Source organism: Marmota marmota, unplaced genomic scaffold (genome assembly GCF_001458135.2).
Source record: "Marmota marmota marmota unplaced genomic scaffold, marMar, whole genome shotgun sequence".
NCBI lineage: Eukaryota > Metazoa > Chordata > Mammalia > Rodentia > Sciuridae > Marmota > Marmota marmota.
The window spans coordinates 1,737,127-1,759,568 of record NW_026000140.1 but is presented as its reverse complement, the minus strand read 5'-3'; the positions used below and the strand labels follow the sequence as shown (position 1 = coordinate 1,759,568).

General features: G+C 36.0%; 1 protein-coding gene across 7 annotated transcripts in view; it reads right to left on the bottom strand.

Moving 5' to 3' along the window:
* Slc4a4 (solute carrier family 4 member 4) overlaps window positions 1-22,442 on the bottom strand; it is a 335,973-nt gene that overhangs the window by 25,784 nt on the left and 287,747 nt on the right. For all 7 annotated transcript variants that reach the window (XM_048785765.1, XM_048785761.1, XM_048785764.1 and 4 more), the window contains 2 exons: window positions 15,873-15,986; window positions 13,918-14,079 (listed from right to left, as the gene is read on the bottom strand). In XM_048785765.1, the coding sequence (XP_048641722.1) occupies window positions 13,918-14,079; window positions 15,873-15,986 (276 nt within the window). The remainder of the gene's footprint in view (window positions 1-13,917; window positions 14,080-15,872; window positions 15,987-22,442) is intronic.

Genomic DNA, 22,442 nt, shown 5'->3' with positions numbered 1-22,442 from the left:
GACCTAGCTATACCACTTCTCGGGGTATTTATCCTAAAGAATTCTTACTACAGTGAGACACGCTTACTCATGTTTACTTCAACACATTCAAAACAGCCCAATTATGGAATCAGCCTATGTGTCTGCCAATGGATGAATGAACAAATAAAATGTGGTACATATACACAATGGAGTTTTATTCAGCCATAAAGAAAAATGAAATGATGACATTTGTAGAAAAATGGATGGAACTAGAGACTGTCATGTTAAGCAAAATAAATCAAACTCAGAAGTTTAAAGGCTCTATGTTTTCTCTCATAAATGGAGGCTAGAGAAGAAAAAGGAAAACAAAGGTGAAGGTGGAACTCTTAAAAATCAAAGGGAGGCCAGCTGAGGAAAGGAAACAAAGAGTGTGAGGTAGGAAAATAGAGGGGTGGGGGAAAATTCTGGGGAGTGATATTAGCCAAATTATATTATTATATTGTGTGCATATATGAATATGTTACAACAAATCTCATCAATCTGAACAACTATAATACACCAATAAAAATATAGAGGAAAAAAAAGGCATTTTGCCTTTTCTCTCCCACAGTGTTTACCAGTATGCTGTTCATCTACACAATATTGAGCATATGTAGACTAAAGATCCAAAACAACCCGAGATGGTACATGGAGGACCATTTCTCACCTCTCATGATATATAAAAATAATTGCTTAACAACCTATTACTCGACATCATTAACCTAATTAATACCCTCTTAACAGTATAGGCTGGTTTGAAACATCACTCAATGGTCACAATAACATTTACTGACTGGAAGAGCAGACAATGTAACAAAAGGTCTAGCTCTTTTACTCCCTAGATCAATATTGTTAAATGTGTTCACAATGTTATTGTATGGTTATATTTCTCTGCTCTATTTATGAAGAAATCAGATGCTTAATACCCCTATGGAGCCTGAGAAAATAGAGCAGTCCATTTTCACAGCATGGAGGCAACAGTACCGAGAGGCAGAGGGGGACGGAGGGAGGAGAGGCTGGCTTTCAAAAATGAGAATGTGATTTACACCAGGATCCTGGTGACTGTTATCATTCAGATCCCGTTACAGTTTGACAGAACACCACTCTCCTTTCACTGAAATGCCAAGATTTCACCTCTGGCTTGCACACATGGGTCTAATCATATTCCCAGAGAACTCATAGCAGGAAAGAGGAGCTGACACAAGAAAGAAAAGCACGTGGTCATCTAGTGCAGGTTTGGATGAGAACAAAAAACAGGTTAAGATGTATCTATAAAAGCAGTTCATTTCAGTTCTGCGGATGGCATTTATCTATCTTTATCTATTAAACTGGGTCAGGGAGGGGCAAGGGAGGCACATGTGGTTCAGATGAACTGGAACAAACTTATTCCATGATGACGAATGAGGTGAACATCATGATATATCTGGGATCTCAGTCATTCATTCTTTCAACAAATACTGACTGCCAACTTAGACCCAGGCACTATTTGAGCTGTTTGTAACACATCTGTGAATAAAACAGACAAAATTCCCTGGCTTCATGGCCCTTCTATTCTACTACAGGAGACTATAAACAACCCAAATAAATAATCTACATAGTATCTTAAAAAGTACTAAGTAGAGTTATAAGAACTTGGGCTTGTACACTGAGTATGATTGGACGGTCTTCAGTGGAGGAGTGACATGATTTGCTAGTGTTCTAAATATTCTGGCTGCAAATTGAGCAGAGTCAGGACAGAAAGACTAGATAAAAGGTGACTGCCATAACCCATGCAGGAGATTGCGATGTTTAGAACCAAACTGATGGCAGTGAAGATGGCTGGATTTCAGCTGTGCTTGGAGGTGGAGCCCTAGGATTTGCTCCCTTCTGCCTGCACATCTGTCATATAGCAACAGTCAATATATACCAATATCTAGAGCTTCCTCTCTCACCTCCCTCCTGCCTGAATCCTACACCACCACCACTTTCAACCTCATGCAATTCCTCAAATGTGTTTCACTCACTAAAGCCTTTTGTATTTCTGCCCACACAGCCTCTTCTACATAGAACTCTAATTTTCCTTCTTTTCCTTGGTTCAGTCCTATCTATCCTGAAGATTTAAATTAGCTTTCACTTTTTCCAATAGTTTATTCTGCCTCAGCCTAGATGAGATGAGTGAGTCGCTAGGTTAGAGATCCTCCTTTATGTTCCCCTATTTTTCATTTTATGCCTTCCTCTAGCACAGCACTCAAACTATCTTTTTTAATTGTATGTGCATTTATCTATTTTTTATATTAAACTTTAAGTAACATGGGGACCTAGACTGTGTCTGTTTTTCCCCTCTGTGTTCTGAATACTTTAGCAGAATGCACGATGAAGAGGTGATTCTCAATAAAGGTTTATTTTAAAAACAGAATGATAAATACTACATATATATTTGCCTGATAGCAACTATAAATTCTTAATTGGCCATTGAAAAGACATAGAAAACTTTATTGTTAACTGATAGATATGTGAAACATCTGGGGGTTCCAGGGAGGATGATAGTTGGAAATATCACATAATTTCAAGCCCTATTTAGACTAAAACACCAAAGTCCATGTAAAATTCTGTCTAATAAATACTATGTAACAACATAGTATTTATTAGAATTCCAAAATCCTATTACCAAAGAACTTATGATAAGGATGTACATATTGGCCAGATCAATGGGTCAAAAGAATGGCCATTACAGAAAAAGTTAGGCACACTACCCTGAGCTATCTTGATGCTTTCTCTATTTCAACTAAAACAGGTCTTAGTTAGGTGTACTAAAGACGAGCACAAAAGGACAACATAATACTAAGAAGGGTGAAATAAGAATTTCAGATAGTAGAACACAAAGATAACTATGTATAATCACCAGAATAAATAAAAGTTCTGGGATAAAGTAATTATAGACATAATTACTCTGTACCCTTTGATATCACTGCCTCCAAAGTCTTCCTTCCTTTCAAGGATGCTGAGATGTCTTGCTATTCTTAAGAAGGGATGATCATCATGACCTGAATGTCCTGCTTGGTCTACCTCTATTTCTACCTCCCTCTCCAGGCTCAACTCTCCTCTCCCACTCAGCCACACAGTAGCTCATTCTCATCAGCATACCTCCTCCTGTAAAGCCTGCACACACACAATGATAAATCACTTCGCTTTCCTGGCCAAGTGATATAAGATTTTGATTTAGAAGGATGGCTCTGTTTGCTTACAGAGGGTATATCAGAAGTGGTCAAGATTGGAGGCAAAGAGCAGACCTGAGAATACTGCCATAATCAGTACTGAGATGAAGTAGTTTAAACTGAAGTTATAGCACTGGGGAAAGACCATGGGCAGAGAGGAGAGATTTTAAGGAGACTGAGTCTAAAGAGGGAAAAGCAATAACTTCATTTACCAAATTTTGATGCAAACTTATCCAGGCTTATCATGTTTAATACAGTATCCTACATATATTAGACTCTGGAGACATATTGGTTGGAAAGAATGGTAAAAGCTATACTTCAAAGTCCCTGGTGCCCTGAACTATTGCCATGAAGACCTACCTCAGAAGCCAAATGCTTGTGAGAGAAGTTGTTCCTGCAAAACAATTTATATATGTATAAAAATAAGCTATTCCAAAAACATCCTGGTTAGCTAAAAGGACCTGAATGGCTAGATTTGAATGAAATGAAAATAACATTGAAATCCTAGCCCAGTTTTTGCAAAAGAACATTGCAAGAAATATAGAAAATAGCTTTTTTCAAAAATAACACATGAAACTTCTTTATGTTCCTTACCCCTCCTCATTGCCACTGACTTTTTCAGATTCTCATAACTTCTCTCCAGGATTATACAGCAGCCTCTTTCCATCCACTTCTCCCATACATCTTACTGCTGTCAGTGGGAGAGTCCAAAATGCTGTTCTGATGCCATCCACCCCAGGGTGAGGTTGCGCAGGGAGGTCAGCAGTGACATGTAGGCCCAGCGGGCCCAGCCTCGCTTACCATGCTGAAGCTCCTGTATCTAGGACCTTATGGGGAGCCCTTGAGGAGCCTAAAACTCTGCGTTCCCTAACTGTGCCTTGCACATTCTGCACCAGTTCCTTTCTAAAAGCCACGCTTCAAACTGCCCTTCCATCCTCCTCAGCCAGGTTTTAAATCCATTTCCCCACTTCAAATCCAACTTGAATTCCCCTCTTCGTCTTCCATACCACCCAAGAGCCTTCAGCACTCAACACTGTTCTCACCATGAAGTCCTCACTTTACTCTTCATCCTGACAATCCACTTTCTCCACAGATTAATCTTAAAAAACTAAATCATTATGTGGCATTTCCCTGCTCAAAAACCTCTCTGGCTTCCTGTTTCCCTTTGCATAAAAATTAAACGCTATGACATCCTCTGTTAAGATTCTATATGGTTGTTCTTCCTAGGACTATTTTGTAGCCCTCCCTCCCCTGGGAACTTCTGGCAATGTCTGGAGACATTTTTGGTTGTCACAACTTGGGGGAGAAGGTGCAACTGGCATCCCTTGGCTAGAGGCCAAAGATGCTGCTAAAAAGCCAACAACATGGAGGACAGCTACCACCAATGAGGAATTATTCAAATTGACAACAATGCTGAAGTTATGAAACTTTGTTATTTGTGACTTGACCCCACCTCTGACCTCATCTTGAACCATGAGTCCTTCCAGCCTGCTATTTGTTCCTCAATACGTCATGCTTCTCCCACCCTGGGCCTTTGCAGTAGCTCTTTGCATGGAAAACTAGTATTTAATAAACATTTATTGAAAACCTATTCTGTGCTAGGCCTATATTAGATAAAACATTTATTGACAGGATACCTGGTTATACAGGGAATGCTTATTATTAGATTGAAGTCAGACATAAAAATAAATGATTCAGTGTATATGTAAGACACAGGGCACAAAGGAAGGCATGATCAATTCTAACCTTGGTAGCAGACATAGTTGCTACACAGGGAAGTCCATAAAATTTCTTCAAGTCACAAACAAAATGCAGAACTGTTTTCACCCTCAACAGTTAACACAAGTGTTCAGTACATAGCAAGCACTCAATAAATGCTCAAAAGGTTAAGTACGTCCTTTAAAGACTAAAAGCATCCAGCCTTGTCTTTGTGAATATAAACCCAAAGGACGTTTTATTTTCTGAAACTAGAGATTATTTTAAGTACAAGGATAAAAAGTAAAATTTTATTTCCCTTTGAAATTGTATATGCTCTGCTAATACAGAGCAAAATTTAGGAATTCATCCACAGAAATAAAAATCTGCAAGAGAAGAAGATTAGGCTAGCAGGCTAAAGTGTCCATCTGGTACAAAGATGATAACAACGGAGAGGTCAGGAGCGGTACACATGCATGCAGAGACGGAGAATAAACATTCATGCCTGGAGCACACCATGATCCAGACAACACGCTGGTTTATGGAGATACTAAGAGCCATGACATAGAACCTCCCACGAAGGGGGACACAATCAGATGAGAGGACTCAGATTTTGTGTGAAAATTATAATGTACTCTAAGTAGATATTCCCACAGATTTGGAAAAAAAAAAAGTGCAGAGGCTGAAAAGTTTAATTATGCCTACAGTGAACTCACAAACGCTCTCTACAATGATGCCATCCCTATAGGGTTTTAAACTAGATAGGCACTCAGTTTTGAGACATGGGGACCTGTGTGCGCGTTTTTCAGTTATCACCCATCTCAAACAGTGTAACAAGTTTGAGAACCATGTGAACAAAAGTAATAAAAATCTTCAGTTACATCTATGTATTGAGTTTACCAAATGGAATTATGGTGGGTCACCAAAGGCCTAAAAAAGAAGAACAAATTGTAATCATTACCTTGAAAACATTTTGGACCAAAAATGAGGATAATTTAACAGAGTAAATCAACAGCAAAAAAATAAGCAAGAGCAATACAAATTACACTAAGGGTCAAGAAAGGCTACACTGAGAGGTGTTATGTTTGCAGGATCTTAAGGATGAAGATTTTGATAAGTAGCAATGAATGAGAGGTGGAGAAAAGAGATTTCCAGTCATAATACCTAGCAGAAGAAACTGTCATATTTAAGGAGAAACCAACAGGTCTTATGACCAGCCCCCTGGTTAGTATCTGGAGAGAATCACTTTATTTATTTATTTGTTTGTTTGTTTGTTTATTTATTTATTTATTTTACAGAGAGAGAGAGAGAGAGAATTTTTTTTAATATTTATTTTTTAGTTTTCGGCAGACACAACATCTTTGTATGTGGTGCTGAGGATCGAGCCCGGGCCACATGCATGCCAGGTGAGCGCGCTATTGCTTGAACCACATCCCCAGCCCAGAGAATCACTTTAAATTTAGGTTGGAGTCATCTCATAGTGCTTTAAATCCCAGGCTAGGGTAAATGGCATTCTTCAAGGGGCAAAGATTTGCAGGGTCAAGGTGCAAAGGTTTAGAATGTGCATGTAGAATGTGCATACAAAAACAGCACTTTTAAAAAATTAATGCTTGGTCACATCAATGTTTATAGCAGCACAATTCACAATAACCAAACCATGATGCCCTTCTACAGATGAATGGATAAAGAAACTCTGGTATCTATACACAATGGACTATGACTCAGCACTAAAAGAGAATAAAAGTATGGCATTTGCAGGTAAATGGATGGAGTTGGAGAATATCATGCTAAGCCAAGTAAGCCAATCCCCAAAATGTTTTCTCTGATCCATAATGGCGTGGGGGGTGGTGCATGGGACAAGTGGAGGGACTTTGGATTGGGCAAAGGGGAGGGAGAGAAGGGGTATGGGAGTAGGAAAGATAGTGGAATAAGATGTGCATCATTACCCTAGATACTTGTATGAAGACACAAATGGTGTGACTCTACTTTGTGTGTAACAAGAGAAATGAAAATGTGCTCCATTTGTGTACTATGAATTGAAAAGCACTTTACTGTCATGTATAACTGATTACAACAAGTAAAAAAATTAAAAAATTTAATGCTTGGAATAAAGAAAGGGAGATTGGTAATAACTCATAACTTAACTATTAAAAAATCAAGCCATGAAATAAGAGAACTGGATCCAATGTTATGAAAGTAGGAATGGAGAAAAAAAATAAAGACAGAGCAAGGTAGGGCAAAAAAATCACACATTCCAATGAAAGGCTTTGCCATAAAAGAAATCAGAGAAAATTACCTATTATCTACAACTATACAATATCTAATTTTAGATACCTAAATGATTTATCCCTCCTAAACCCAAACTATGATACTCTAGAAATAATTTTCCTTGTGAAAAGTGTCTCTGGCTTTGTAGTCTGAACCTGACTCTGCTCCGACCTCTGCAGTAACTCAGTGATCGACCTTGGGGAAGTCGTGACCTTGCTGAACCTTGGTATTGCGCACTATGCAGGGATAATGCAGGGCATAACTAACCAAATGATGGCCAGGAAAAAAAAAAAAAAAAAAAAGCCAAGCACCTTGGTGTTCCTACATCAATACAGAGCTGTTCAGCAGAGTGGAAAGGTGGATCCCATCCCAAGCACAGCAGACAGCCAGAGCCACTTGACACAGAGCCAAAGCAAATGCCACCCCAAAACACACTGCTTTTAATATCACAATGCCTCCATCTCTCTCACTGTTTCAGGTTTCTCTTTTGCATCGATTTCATAGCAGTTAGAATCTCTGATTTTCATATTCCACAGCTCCCATTTCCTAACAAACTGTGAACAAAACAATTTACTGAGCAAAAAGCCTTTGATTCCTCATGAAATGTCCACTGGTATCATCAGATTTGTGACAAAAGACGGGCACTTGTTCTATAGCTATCTCTATGCAAAAGAATGGTTTCAAATAACCAATCTCAAGAGGGATGAAAAGTTATTTTTATACACTCAACTCTTACTTTTAGAGGCAAATGCTAATACAACTCAATTGTCTAATGTTTTCTCTGAAGAAGAGAATAATTTTTTCCATATTTTATCAATCCTAACTTTTCTAAATTTTAAGTTCTGAATTTTATTGCGAAAATTCTTATTGATAAGAAAACTTAATGAGCAAAAAAGAATAGGAATTTACCTCCAAAGGTACATAACATATCTGACCAAATGAAGATTAAAATTAAGAATTGATTTCTAATTTTGTTTTTGGAATGAAAATGTATTGGTCAATATCCATTTTTGTCTTTGGTGAACTAAATCAACACCAAAATCCTTAGCAATAGAGAACATTTTAAAATGTTCAAAAAAGTCACAGAAAAATAACCTTTAAAACCCTGGCTTGCCAGGCATGGTGGCATTTGCCTATAATCCCAGCGGTTTAGGAAGCTGAAGCAGGAGAGTCACAAGTTTGAAGCCAGCTTCAGCACCTAGTGAGGCCCTAAGAAACTTAGCGAGACCCTGTCTCAAAAATAAAAAAAAAAAAAAAATTAAAAGGACTAGGGATGTGGTTCAGCGGTTTAACATCCCTGGGTTCAATTGCTGGTACCAAAAATAAAAACCATGGTTTATCTACAGGGAAGAGAACAATTTAGAGACAATGACAAAAGACAAACCAAAAAACAGCAACAGAAAAGACAAAATCCATAGGGTCATTAAGCCCCAGAGCTTCAACAGCCCCGAGAGACTGTGTCAATCCTTGGGGATTTAAGGCCTGAGTCAGAATGACTGTCTGAACTCTAATGACAGAAACCAATCTTAGGGTTATAGGGAAAAGGATAGAGATGAAGACACAACCCAAAATAAAATTGGGATTCTCTAAAAACAGCCTATTCACTTGGCCAATTAGCAGGGGGAAATGCAGAGAAAATCAGTATAGATACATGCCTCTCTCAGCCATGCCATGGGGTATAATGCCAAGAGAAAAGAAAAGAAAATCTTTAGGGACATTCCTACCCATTAATCTATACTTCCATTTGGGGCTGTCATTCATACTACATCAGTGACCTAGGAAACCCCAAGCCAAAATTATAGTTTAAAAGGGACCTGGCCTTAGTGTATGTCTCTCTCTCTCTCTCTCTCTCTCTCTCTCTCTCTCTCTCTCTCTCTCTCACACACACACACACACACACACACACACACTGCTATAGGTAGATACACTGATGATGGATATATAATATCAATCCTATATCTCATTAAGCTTCTAAATCCAATGATTTACAGGAAATACAGAAGACTAGAGGAGGAAACAGTCACCAAGATCTAGACTATAACAAAATTTTTCAGCACAAATGTGGCAGATTTTACTTTCCCAAAATGGCTGAGGAATACCTCCTCTCTCATATGCTTGCCTACAATGTGAACTTGCCATTCCCCCATATTGAGATGGATTCTTTCCCTGCCTCCCAGAATGGAGGCTGCCCCTGGGACTATTTGACCAGTTGACTATGGAAAAGTAAAGCAGCAAAGCTGTTCCGGGTGCAGGTGTAAACATTAAAATGCCTAGCTTCTTCCCCTTCTTAATCCTTGGAAGTCAGCTGCCAAGTAACACAAGTGCACATAACCCAGGTACTGCAGTGTGAGAAGCTCTGCACACATGGAAAGGCCCTGCAGGGTGGGATGCCACGTAGTGGGAGTGGCTGGGGGGAACACACACTTATATCACATAAAGATGTATGTATGTGTATAAAATATACATAGAGAGACAGAGGCAGACAGCTAAGAAACATCAAGGTGTCAGACTGTGAGTCCTGAGTGAGTGGCAGAGCCATCTTGTACAGTCAGCCCAGTCAAACTTTCGGATGACACCAGTTCATGCTGCTACCTCGACTACAATGCAGACTTTGAGCAAGAGCCATCCTACAGGGCTCAGTTCACTCAAAGAAACACAAGAGAGGACAACACATTGGCTTTTTGGTCTTTTAACTAAGCTGTCAGGTGGCTTGTTGTACAGCAAAAGATAAAGAGAATAACAACCAACTTGCGTGCTCTCAACAAATAAATTCCATGGGAAAATGAAGAAACAAAAACCAGACAGACATAGGGAAAAATCTATAGATTAAAAGTTTATAAAAGATTTTAAATGATTAGGATTTAAAATGATAATATGCAAACTTTATCTGGATCCTGATTTAAATAAATTAAATATTGAAAGCTTATTATATAATTATGATGCTTTTAAAAAATTAATATTGGCCACATATTTGATGATATTAAGGAATTTTGTTAATTTTTTAGCTGATGATGGTATAGTGGTCATGTTCTTAAAAAGAGATCTTTAGAAATATATATTTCTTAAAACTTCTGGATATTATGGCATGCTTTCTAGACTTACTTCAAAGTATTTTAAAGACTGTTGAGAAGATGGAGGCTCAGATGATACAATATTGGCCACAAGTAGATAATTACTGATGTGGAGTGATAAGTATTTTTGGTTATTCTACTATTCTACTTTTTTATGTATGTTTGAAATTTTTCATAATAACAAATTTGTTTATTTGTTATTAAATAATAACAAATAACAATAAAAATGCCTTAAGGTTGGTAGGACTCGAATATGCCTTTCAAATAAAATCTTCTCTGGAAGCCACAAATTGAACATTTGCTTGTTTAATGGACTTTGAAAGCATAGGCATAGGAATATTAGCCACAACTTAAAACAACAAAAAACAACTACACATAATACATGAGGAAGAAAGGAACCAGGAAAAAGGATCAGCCAAGAGAACAAAGTTTACAATCAAAACTGCAAAAATAGTCCATTTAACAAATACATAAGATAAATAAAAGAGTATACAGAGGAATAATAAGAAAGTCTGGAACTATCAATATTGACCAGAAAGACATGGAAAAGAACAAAAGAGAAATTCTAAAAATAAGAAACACAATTCTTAAAAAAAAAAAAAAGACATAAAACCAGAATGACATGGAAAAGAACAAAAGAGAATGCTTAAAGTCAAAAAAAAAAAAAAAAAAAGTATAATTCTTGAAAGAAAAGAGTAAATGGACTTGTTTAGTAGTAGAATGGAACAAAAAACAACAACAAAGGAATTAGTTAAAAGAAAGACCTGAAAAAAATACCTAAAATATATCACAAAGAGAACCAAGAATGGGAAATATTTAAAAAACAGATCAACAGACATGGAGAACAAGATGGAAATACATAATTCATCTTTAATGCGGAATTCTAGAAGGATGTATTAGAATTTGAATGGGTCAAAGATATACAAAATTCTACAAATGATAAAAGATGCTAATCTTTGGATTCAATAAACTAAATAAATCCAACATATAATAAAACCTATGCCTATACAAATTGTAGTGAAACTCTAAAACAAAGACAAAAAATAACCATAGATTGGCAAAAAGAAAAGACAGATTATTTATAAAGCAATGAAAATTATAGCAACATACATACCACTTTTATGGAAGTCAAAAATAATGAAAAAAAGCTTTTAAGTAGTGAAATATCTCAACTTAAAATCACTTATCCAGAGAACTACCTTTCCAAATGAGGGTGAAACAAAAACATCTTAGTCAAACAAAAATGAGTGAATTTAGTACCTGAAGACCATAGTGGGGAAAAGTTTTTAAGTCCTGATAGGTAATTACTGTATATAGGAGATAGTTCAGTCTAAAGGAGACTAGTCCAAAAAAGAAAGATAGAAATGCAAGAAGATCTTCATAAAGAAAAGATGCCATCTTCTGTTATTTTCCCCCATAACAGCTGAATTGTTAAGGTACAGAAGAATTTCATGATTCTTAATACCCTTGTAATTTAAAAACAATTTTTGAAACTCACTGGGTGATAAAATGCTAAAAAGTAATTTACTGATTTTTATAAAAAATCATTTTCCTGAAGAACAACAAACACAGGCATAAAATCCTGAGCAACAGAAAACAAGATGGTAAGACTAAAGAATTGCCCTCATCTGTTTACTAATTGCCCCTAGAATGAATACCTTTGCTTAGAATAATATGAGGTAGACAGCCAGGCACTGTAACAAGGCATTCAGTGAATATATGAATTATGTCCTGACTGTCCAGTTGGGGGCAAGGCATAAATACATAAGCAGCTAAACAACACTCTTAGAATTAAAACTATCTTAAGGCAGGACAGTATTTGCTTATGGCAAAGGGTAGAAGGAGAGTCATTTTAATCTAAGTTTCCAAACGAATTCTCAAACTTTTCTTTGATAATAACTGAACACCAGTATTTTCCTTTTGTACCAGTGATTCCCTGAAGATGTTTCTTTTTTTTAGTGGAAGTCTACTATTCTAACTTCCTATATCAGGTGGTATACATGTTACTTATTTTCATGATTCCACAAACTATCTCTCTTCTCTTAAAGCCCAAGTTCTGCTCCCTTCTAACATTCCATATCACTAAATGTGCTTATGTCCAGGATAGGTACATCAGTACATACCCGCCTTATGACTTTAGCATCTAATCCAGGATCTTCCTCTTGACCACTCTCTGTGCTGTCTAATGATATCAACACTGATGCAAATGAGACTTTCAACACCCTGGACTCCCAACACCCCAATGTCCTCTCCGGTGTGCTTCAGGAGCTAGTTGCACACTTTGGATCAGCTCATCACTCTCAGATTTCTCTCCTCCCAAACTTTCAAAATCTAAACTTCTCTCCTCTTTGACCCAAGCTCTTAGTTTTCTTCTTCTCCTAGTCTTCTTATTATGGGATTAACTCCTTTCTCACTGTGATCCAAGTTCTAACTGGGAAGTTTATCATAACACTCCTCATCTTTCTTATTTCTCCACCCCGTGGGTTTCATAGTCAAACAATTCTTTTACATTTTTTTTGTATTTTTCCTTTTACTACATCTTCTCTGTTGAATTCAATTCATTATAATTTCCTCTCCTGATTCTGGGTGACTGATTTTAATGCATTTTTATGCTTCCCTTATTTGGTAGTTATGAAAAAGGTTAATGAATTAATATATAACATAAAGTGATTAGAACATGGCCTGACTCATAATAGGCATCCACCAAATTAGAGCTCTTATTAGAGTTATTATTCATATCTCACTTCCCCAAATGGCATTTTTGAAATCTTTCATGGCCTAAAGAAATCATGAGATGGATATTATAAGAACATTTTAGGCAGTTCTCATGAAAGATATCCTAGACAACTAATGCATTTTCTCTTCTTAGACTCATGACAAAGTTAGTAACTAATTTTAAAAAAACCTAGAATGTACAAAATAAAGCATCTTTCTCTATACTTGATGGTCAGTAACATTCTGAGACAAATGTGGGAAGACAAAAAATATAAATGTTTACCAAGAGCTTATAAACATGAACTACCTGAATAATCTTTAAGAATAAAACTTTGAAGATTCCCAACACAAAGAAATGATAAATGTTTAAAGAGGTGGAAATGATAATTACTCTGATTTGATCACTCAGCAGGATATACACATACCAAATTACCACACTGAAACCAATAACTATGCACAATTATGTGTGTGTGTGTGTGTGTATTCCTAGAGACTGAATCCAGGGTTTTATGTATAACAGAAAAGTACTGTACCACTGAGCTACATTCCCAATCCCTAAAATATTTTTTGAATGAAAAAAAAAGAATAATTTTGAGTTGGTTTAACAGAGTAATACAGAGCAGGTTCTCAGTAGATGTTCACCAAATCTTTAAATGACACCATCTTCACTACAGGCAGTTACCACATTAAAACTTGAATTAGGATGACTATGGCTAAGGACTGTTGTTCACTGTCACTCTTTGGTCGTGACTAAAACATAATTTGAAACACTACTTTCTGATTTAAATGATTTTCCCTAAAGAGTTATATTGAGGACCCATGTCAATACAAGAGGCTCTATGACTGTAAAGTCTTAAGGAACACTGGCTATGGTTTAACTCCCAATAAAACTCTCTTGGTTTTTGAAATCAATAAATGTCATCAAGCACTACAAAAACTGTAGAAGGCAGATAACCATTATTATAGGCACTTACCTTGAGTTTATGTTCTTTTCTATTTACAATCACAGCTGTGATCTGTTGGTCCATGAAAATCAGAATGGTGACCAACAAAGCAGGGATGGCAGCAGCAAGGTAAACCCACCAAGGGTTCCCTCCAAACGGTGGGACAAACCATCCTCGGTTTGGACTTGTTGGCTTAAAGTAGAAAGAGAATATTTTTCAAAACAATATCAAGTTACTACATACTACTTAGTGGAAAAAAAATCAGTGGAGGATATATATACAAACCAGGCTGGATAAAGGAAATTTTTTACCAAAAATCTTTCTAAAGAATTTTATTTTAAAGGTTATGTTTAAAGGCAGGAAATAAAGAATATGGGTTGTTGGGAAAGCAGGGGATACCACTGTATGGACTTGGGGTGATTTCAGATAAGGACTCAAGATAGAAAAAGTGATTTAAATTTTACAGGGATCCAGGAGATAACCCCAAATGTAATATTCAGTAAAAAGTTAGAATCATCATGAGTTTTGCTGTTGGGTTTTAGCAATTATAATGAAGAACTTAGAGAATCATCATGAGTTTTGATCTTGGGTTTTAGCAATTATAATGAAGTTGTTTTTACTACTACCAAATTATAATAGCTTCATCATATATAAAAAGCTTTAAATATTTTGTAATTGAACTGAATTAAATATCCTAATCTTTCATTTCATATTTAAAATTGATCCAGAAGAACTACTTAAATCCTTATACATATCACAGAAAACTGAAGGAAAAAAAAGGTCATTTTTTCCAGTTCTTGGTCTATTTTCTGTCAGATCATACATGTCTATTTCAGAAAAAAAAATTCCTATGCTTCCTTATTTTAAACAATTCAAATAATGAAATGAACTAGAATACTGTCTTATGAATTATTTTCTCCAGGTTTTCTATCAATGAAGAAAGTCTCACATTTTTTTCTGAGGCTATTTCTATCTTTGGACACCCTTGCTCATAACTCTATCACTGAATGTATCTACGTTTCCCACATTTAACAGGTTGTGAATTCATAAGGGAAGGTACTTTGTCTTGCTCATTAATGCATTTAAAATCCCCCTTATAAAGCCTAGCTCAAAGCCAACATTTAATAAATATTGAATTAATGGTTGAATGAATGAGAACTTATCTTTGCTGATAAATATGTGATGGCAGATAATGCCAAAAATATTGTTTGCTGCACCATATATATCCTTTCTTTATTAAGTTGTTATTATACTAAAACTGCAGTCAATTTAATATTTCTTAGCACATATACGATCTCAACAGTGCAGAGAGTGAGGATTATTCTAGAAAATAGGTAAGAGACTTACAACAGAAAATTAGCTAGTGACATATTTAATAATGGCTAAAATGTAGTTTTTGTCCAGTATACCTGGATATACCAATAAGTTTGCAAAATAAATAATTCTTATTCTTTTTTTGTAATAATTAAAATTCACATTATATACAAATGTGTTTGGCAGGTAGTTAGATACTATGAAAATTGAATTAGGAGTCCTGAGACTTAGTTTTAACTTCAATCCTTGATACCACTAGTTAACCATGGACATTTTACTTATTTTTCATGAGCTTCAATCTCAACTTTATAAAATAAGAATGATGTTAGTTATGTTGCACACTTCCTAGAATTATTGCATGAATTAAGACGATAAAGTATACGAAAATAATTCAGGTATTTTAAAATATTCTAAAAATACAAGCTGGGTCTATAATGTTATCCATTACTTTAAAATAAAGATCAATTCAATATGAACCTTGCATTTGATCCTAGTCTTGGCATTTTAGTGAAGTCAGTATAATGACTAACTGTATAAATGAGTCTAACAAAGAACTGCTTTTTTGAAAGGAATGGATAATTATACAAAATTAACTGAGACACACAATAAACTAGAACATGGGAAAGGCAAAATATCAGAATTCAAGAAACAAGCAAAAGATAGACACTCACCTTAAACTCACTTGGCACAATTAGTTTTGGAGTGTCCACACCTACAAGGGCATCTATTACACAAAATATGAGAATGGACAAGATAATGGCAAAGTCACTGATTAGCTTTCTTGCCTGGAAAAATAAAAAAGAAAGAAAGAACTATTTAGCACCAGATACATTTTCCTGTGTTTGAACTGAAAAAAGAATTCTGTATTTGTTAACAATTTATAATAACAGTTTCATCAACAAATTATCACCTGCCCAGACATAATCTGATCCCATAGAACAAGCCAATATGTATGTGTGTACATATTCATGCAGGTACAAAGGAGGTCAATCAAAAAGAATATATTCCTGAAATTCCATACAAGCACTTGCCCTGTATGGAGTACAAATGACAGCTGGATAAGAATGAAATCTAAGTGTGTGTTGTAGAAAGAAATACATCTGCTCATTTGGAAGGCAGTACTGTGATAAATAAAGCAATATAAATCCTATAAGGTAACCTGAAAACACCACAGATCTCTCAGGAAGGGTTACAAGTTCCAGTCCATTGAACGAAGTAAATATCCAGACCCAGAGTAATGTCAAGTGAGGGAAGATGGAAATGTAAGGGCTGCACTAACTTTGTCAAAGGAAATATTCCTCACTCTAGGCAAGTGCTTCAAGTCTCTTGGGGGTGATGGGAGCAGGGCATTCTCTACCCAACTACTTCTTAAGTGTGGATGCCATTATTTGGTCATTCTCCAAGTTCCTAAGTGCCTGCCTTTGTTCAGGACAAGGTCTGGGTTTATAGGATGCAGCATTAAAGCCTGTCCTTTCCCATTAAGTGATTGCAGAGTGGCCACTTACAAGTCATTAAGGAGAGCAGAGGGCCATTTAGTTCCTTAGAGGTTACTTTGTAGTCTCTAGTGGCACTAAGACCATTCTAGGTCATCAACACCTGAGATTCCCATATGGAGGGTACACAGGGTAATTATCATTTCATCATTCATCAAAATTTACGGAGTTCCTAATATTTTTCTTGTTGCTAAGGATAATTAACCTAATTCATGTCTTCTTGAAGCTCAGAGCCACGTTGCATAAAAGGAAGACTTCTCCTAAATAAAATCAGGGTTGATTCAGACTTTATCAAGTTATCTTAGGAAGAATAATCAAGAGTTTTTGCTGCAGCTAAATGAAGGAAGAGAGATCAGTGATAACTGAATGTAATGCACCATTCTCGGGGTAGAGGATCTCTTGACAGAGAAGTGAAACTATTGTAGCTACGTATTCCACAGAAACTGAAGAGAAGCATGGAAATTATTTGGCAGTGTATGCATGTTGAAGGCTGTGGGACCCAATTCTTTACCTTATGTCAGAAACCTTGGGTACCAACTAGAAGCAGGATCAAGGATAGGTATTTTAGCCAGGAGTCATCAACACCTCTGGCCTCTTAGAAGGCCAGATTCTGCTAGGTGTAGCTCTCTTGAGACACACACCACAGAACAGAAGGTGAGTTATGGGACTTCTCAAGGGCAAGTTAACACCAATCACACATAATAATTTCAAGAACAAACAAATGGAAGGGATTAATTTGGGGAGAAAATATAGTACAGCTCTTAGGAGCATAATTACTATAGTCAGGTCACCTGAGTCGGAATTTCAGTATCATTATTTACAATCTATAATTCTAAAAAACAATTTTTTTTAGTTATAGGTGGATACAATACCTTTGTTTTATTTATTAATTTATTTTTTTGTGTGGTGCTGAGACTTAAACTCAGTCCCTCACATGTGCTAGACGAGTATTCTACCACAGAGCCACAATCCTAGCCCCAACAATCTATAAATTCTTATCCTTTCTTAGCTTCAATTACTTTGTCTACAAAAGAGAGCCAAAATAATACCAATACTTTCACTGGTTGGTTTTAAGAATTAAATAAGATAAGCCATGAAAGTGCTTAACTTAATCCCTGAGGATAAATTACTATTGTTATTCCATATTCCAGAAGACCTCTTGGCTGCAGAAACTACTAGGATGACTAAATGACACTGTCAGGAGGTCTTTTAAATGAAACAAGAAATAAAAGCCCAACAATAATGTGAAACTGCTACTCAGAGCCACATGGGTTGAAAGTATCTGGAATTACTGCAGAAAATGGATGGGATGCTTCCCAGGGTCTCAATACTAGAAAAAAAAGCTTTCTTTAAGTTTTGTGCAAGTAGGGTTGACACTCGTGATTCAGAATAGTCTGGCAAAAGGTGGTCCCACGAAACAGCTTCAGAGATATGTTGGGATATACAACCATCCCTCTGGTCTAATAAGTCAGAAATCACTGGAGGACCCTAGATAAAGACAAAAAGAAGGGAGTTCTTATTTATTCCTCTCCTGGTCCAAAACCAGGCCATTCAAACTTGACAACTCAAGTATTCTATATATTATTCAAAGGATGAGGGAAATAGTTTTTAGAAAGACAGTTTTCCCTGGGGTGGGAATCCAAAGTCTTTATTTCTTTCCTTCATTTTGTCATTCAACAAACTTTTTTTTAAGCATTTATTCCATGCCAAGTGCCAGATTAGGTGCTGGGGATCCAAAAGCAAAGCAGGAACTGGAAGATACAAGGAGTTTATAAGCTACTGGGGAAAACAACAGAACACAGTTTTTACAACATGGCTAAACTGTGGTTTCTGTGGAGGCACCCAGTTCCAAGGTGAGGGTTTGAATGTCGTCTCCCCATTGACTTGTTTCAGGGCTTGGTCTCAGTCATCTAATCTTCCTGAGCTTTGGTTTCCTGGCCTGTACATGGAATAAAGCTGTCTTTCCCATTCATAGTAGGTCCAGGTGAGATATACCGACAGATTTTGTAACCTCTATGTAGAAGGTAGCTTTACCAATACAGTTGTGCCTTTTTCTATGTAAGGAAAGTCTGGGGATTTCCAGAAAATTGTGTATTAACTTAGTCTCTCTTTATTTTGTCCTGCAAGAACTCAAAAAAGATAAAACGTTGGTACAATAAAAATTCCTGGTTTAAAGAGAAGTACGTGGAAAGAAACAACTGTTCAATTGACAAGATTCCCCAATAAGATACAAAATTTTTAAAAAGACAGTTTTTCTTTTTTCTTTTCTTTTTTAATAAACAGGAGATGGGAAATAGAAGGTAGCAAGTGAATGCAATCTGCATGCAATTCCTTGGTAGGAATTCCTGTAAGACCTATACCTCTGGCCCTGCTAAAGGACAGACCTGCTTGACTAGAATTAGGCAAGCACCTGGGAAATGCTGCCTTTTCAGAGAGGAGGCATTTTCAGCCTCTGTTAAGTTGGACAACCCACAAAACCAACAGGGCAAACAGGACGTTATCACTGAAGGCCCACATGAGTTGCCTCTGACTTAGTGCCATACATTCCATGAGACAGTGAGACCAAGGCACAAGATCCCACATATCAATGAAGAGAAATTATCCTCTACATTGCTTTGGAAAATTATTAAAGGTATGACAATATCTAGAGAAAATAATTTTTTTATATCAACTACATTTTGATTTTGAGTGTTGGTTATATAAATGTACACATTTGTCAAAACTTTTTGAACTATATATACTTAATATCTTTGCATTTTACTACATAAATTATAACTTATTTTATAATAGACCCCAAACCTCACAAAAATTCTCAGATCTTCCAAATCCAAATCAGTCTTACCTTTCAAATTATTCTCTTTGGGAAGCTATTCACTTATGTCAATGATGTTGCTACTATTCCAAATGATTTTATAATTCCTGTTACAATTTTACTATTTGCAAAGACTGAATACCCAAATTAACAAATACACATACGTGTAAAGTATACATGATTCTATCTTCTGTCAAAGTTTCACTTTTCTGGTTTCAAAATTAACATATGTTCACATTAGAACACTTAGAAAAAAATATGTACGATAAAGAGAATAATTCACTTAGAAAATATAAGATAAAGAAAATTATTCTCAATTCCATTATCTAGGAATAAATCTTAGCATTTTCAAACATATTCATCTTTTGTATATATGTATGTTCCCATTTAGGTGTATATTTAGTTTTTCACATACTGCTTTATATCTCCCTTTTCACTACTTTTTGTCTCATTCGATATTTTCTATAATAATGAGCACTAATGGGCCTATATATCGTGTAGAAGTAATATCTCAACACTTCTGTTTTCAAACACAATACTATTCAGATTGCTTCCCACATCTCACCATTATGAACAATATCATAAAAAAATCTTTGCACATAGCTAAGACTATTTCTTTAGAATAAATTTCTGTCAGCAAAATTATTCTGTCAATGTGTATATAAAAATTAAGGCTTTTAGTATATAATGCCAAATTACTTTCTAGAATGTTTTATAGATTTACCAATTTTCATTCTACTCACCAACATACAAATGACTATAGATATTGTCAAGAGTTAAATCCATACTCAAAAGGAAAGCAATTTTTCACCACCAAGGATATTCAAAATATAAAACTGTCAAATATTCTAAAACCATAATTTCTATTGCTTAATAAAACAACTGAATTTTCTGCTCCATTCTAAACCTTCATATTTAATTTATAAATATATCAACCTCTAAACATGGTATTAATATGTATTCTCAAAAGTATCTAATTAAACTTTACAAACTGAATACCATGTGGAGAGAGAAAGAGAGAAACAGAATTACTAACGGACACACAGAGTGCATCTGGTAGCAGGACATTTGTATGGTAATAGTCCAGCCAGTCACTGTAATTTTTGAAAGGCAATTGACTGGAATAAACCAGTTGTCAGGTTCTGATATAGGAATATTTTGTGTATTCTGAAGACATTTTGGAAGCCAGATCTAGTAGACCTGCTTTTCATTCTACTTCACTGGTACTCTCAGTCTTCTTTCCTGGTTTCTCCTTGACTCCTCCGAATTCTTGAGATTGGAGTATCTTAGAGTTCAAACACTCTTCTCTCCTCCATGTACACTCTAATCATAAGTGATCTCATTCAATTTCATGATTTAAAATGCCATTTGCATAGGAGACTATCATGCTAAGTGAAATAAGCCAATCCCCAAAACCAAAGGCCAAATGTTCTCTCTAATATGTGGATGCTAATACACAATGGGTAGGGGGCAAGAATAGAAGTTCATTGGATTAGACAAAGGGGAATGAAGGGATGGGAAATAGGAAAGACAGTAGAATGAATCTGATATAACCTTCCTATGTTCATTTATGAATACAAGACCAGTGTAACTCCACATCATGTACAACCACAAGAATGAGAAGTTATACTCCATGTATGTATATGTCAAAAGATACTTTACTGTCATGTATATCTAAAAAGAACAAATAAAAATAAAATAAAATGCCATCTGCATGCCAAGGAGTAAGACATTTATATCTTCAGGACAGAGCATTTCTCTAAACTCCAGAATCATCTATCTGGCTACCTGATATCTCCAATTCTCTCTTTTATAAAAAATATTTTCTACTTGTAGATGGACATAATATCTTTATTTATTTTATTTTTATGTGGTGCCGAGAATCAAACTAAGTGCCTCACACATGTGAGGCAGGCACTCTACCGCTGAGCTGCAGCCCCAGCCCCTTCAATTGGATTTCTTATAGGCATCTCAAAATTATGTCAAAAATTAAGTGCTTGATCTCTCCAACGCTCTTCTATCCCAGCCCATGCTGCCCCACCACTGATGCCCTAATCTACACACTTTTTCAGTAGTTTTCTCATTCTTAATTAACGTCAGCTGAATTTTTCTATTACTTAGGCAAAAAGTTTGCAACCCACTGAATTATTCTCTTTTTCTCACATTATACATCTAACAAGTCTGAAAATTAAGTAATCATGTTAAAATACAGGTCGGATAATGTGGTAGGCAGAAAAAAGTATAATGTGCCCATAAAGATATTCACATCCTAATTCCCAGAACCTGTGAATATGTAATGTTACATGGCAAGGGAGAATCAAGGTTGAAGACAGAGTTAAGGCTGATAATCAGATGACCTTGAAATTGAAGAGATTATCCTAGATTATATAGTTGGACCCAATGTAATCACAAGGGTCCTTATAAGTAACAGAGAGAGGCAAGAGAGTCAGTGTCAGAGTGATGAAGTTCGAGAAATACCTTACCAGCCATTGTTGTCTTTGAAGTTGAAGAAGGGGCCGCGAACCCAGGAATGCAGGTGGGTCCCAGAAATAAAAAGGCAGAAAAAAAAATGCATTTCCCCTGAGCTTCCAGAAGAGACCAATTAGCCCAGTGAGACCAATTTCAGATTTTTTACCTCTTTTTCTCAATTTTGACCTCCAGATCTGACCCCTCAGATCTAAATTTTTGTCATTTTAAGCCACCATGTCCATGGCAATTTGATAAAACAACCACAAGAAACTAATGACTAATATAAATAAATAGGATGAGATATAGATATGAATGATGAACAACATATATAAACACAAAAGGGGGTGGGGAGGGAGGGAGGAAGAAAGAGGAGAGACAGATTTGGGAAGAACTCCCAGATAACAGCAGTCTGAGGAGTGTAGCACTGTGTACTCTAGGTTAAAAAAAAAAAAAAAAAAAAAGAAAAA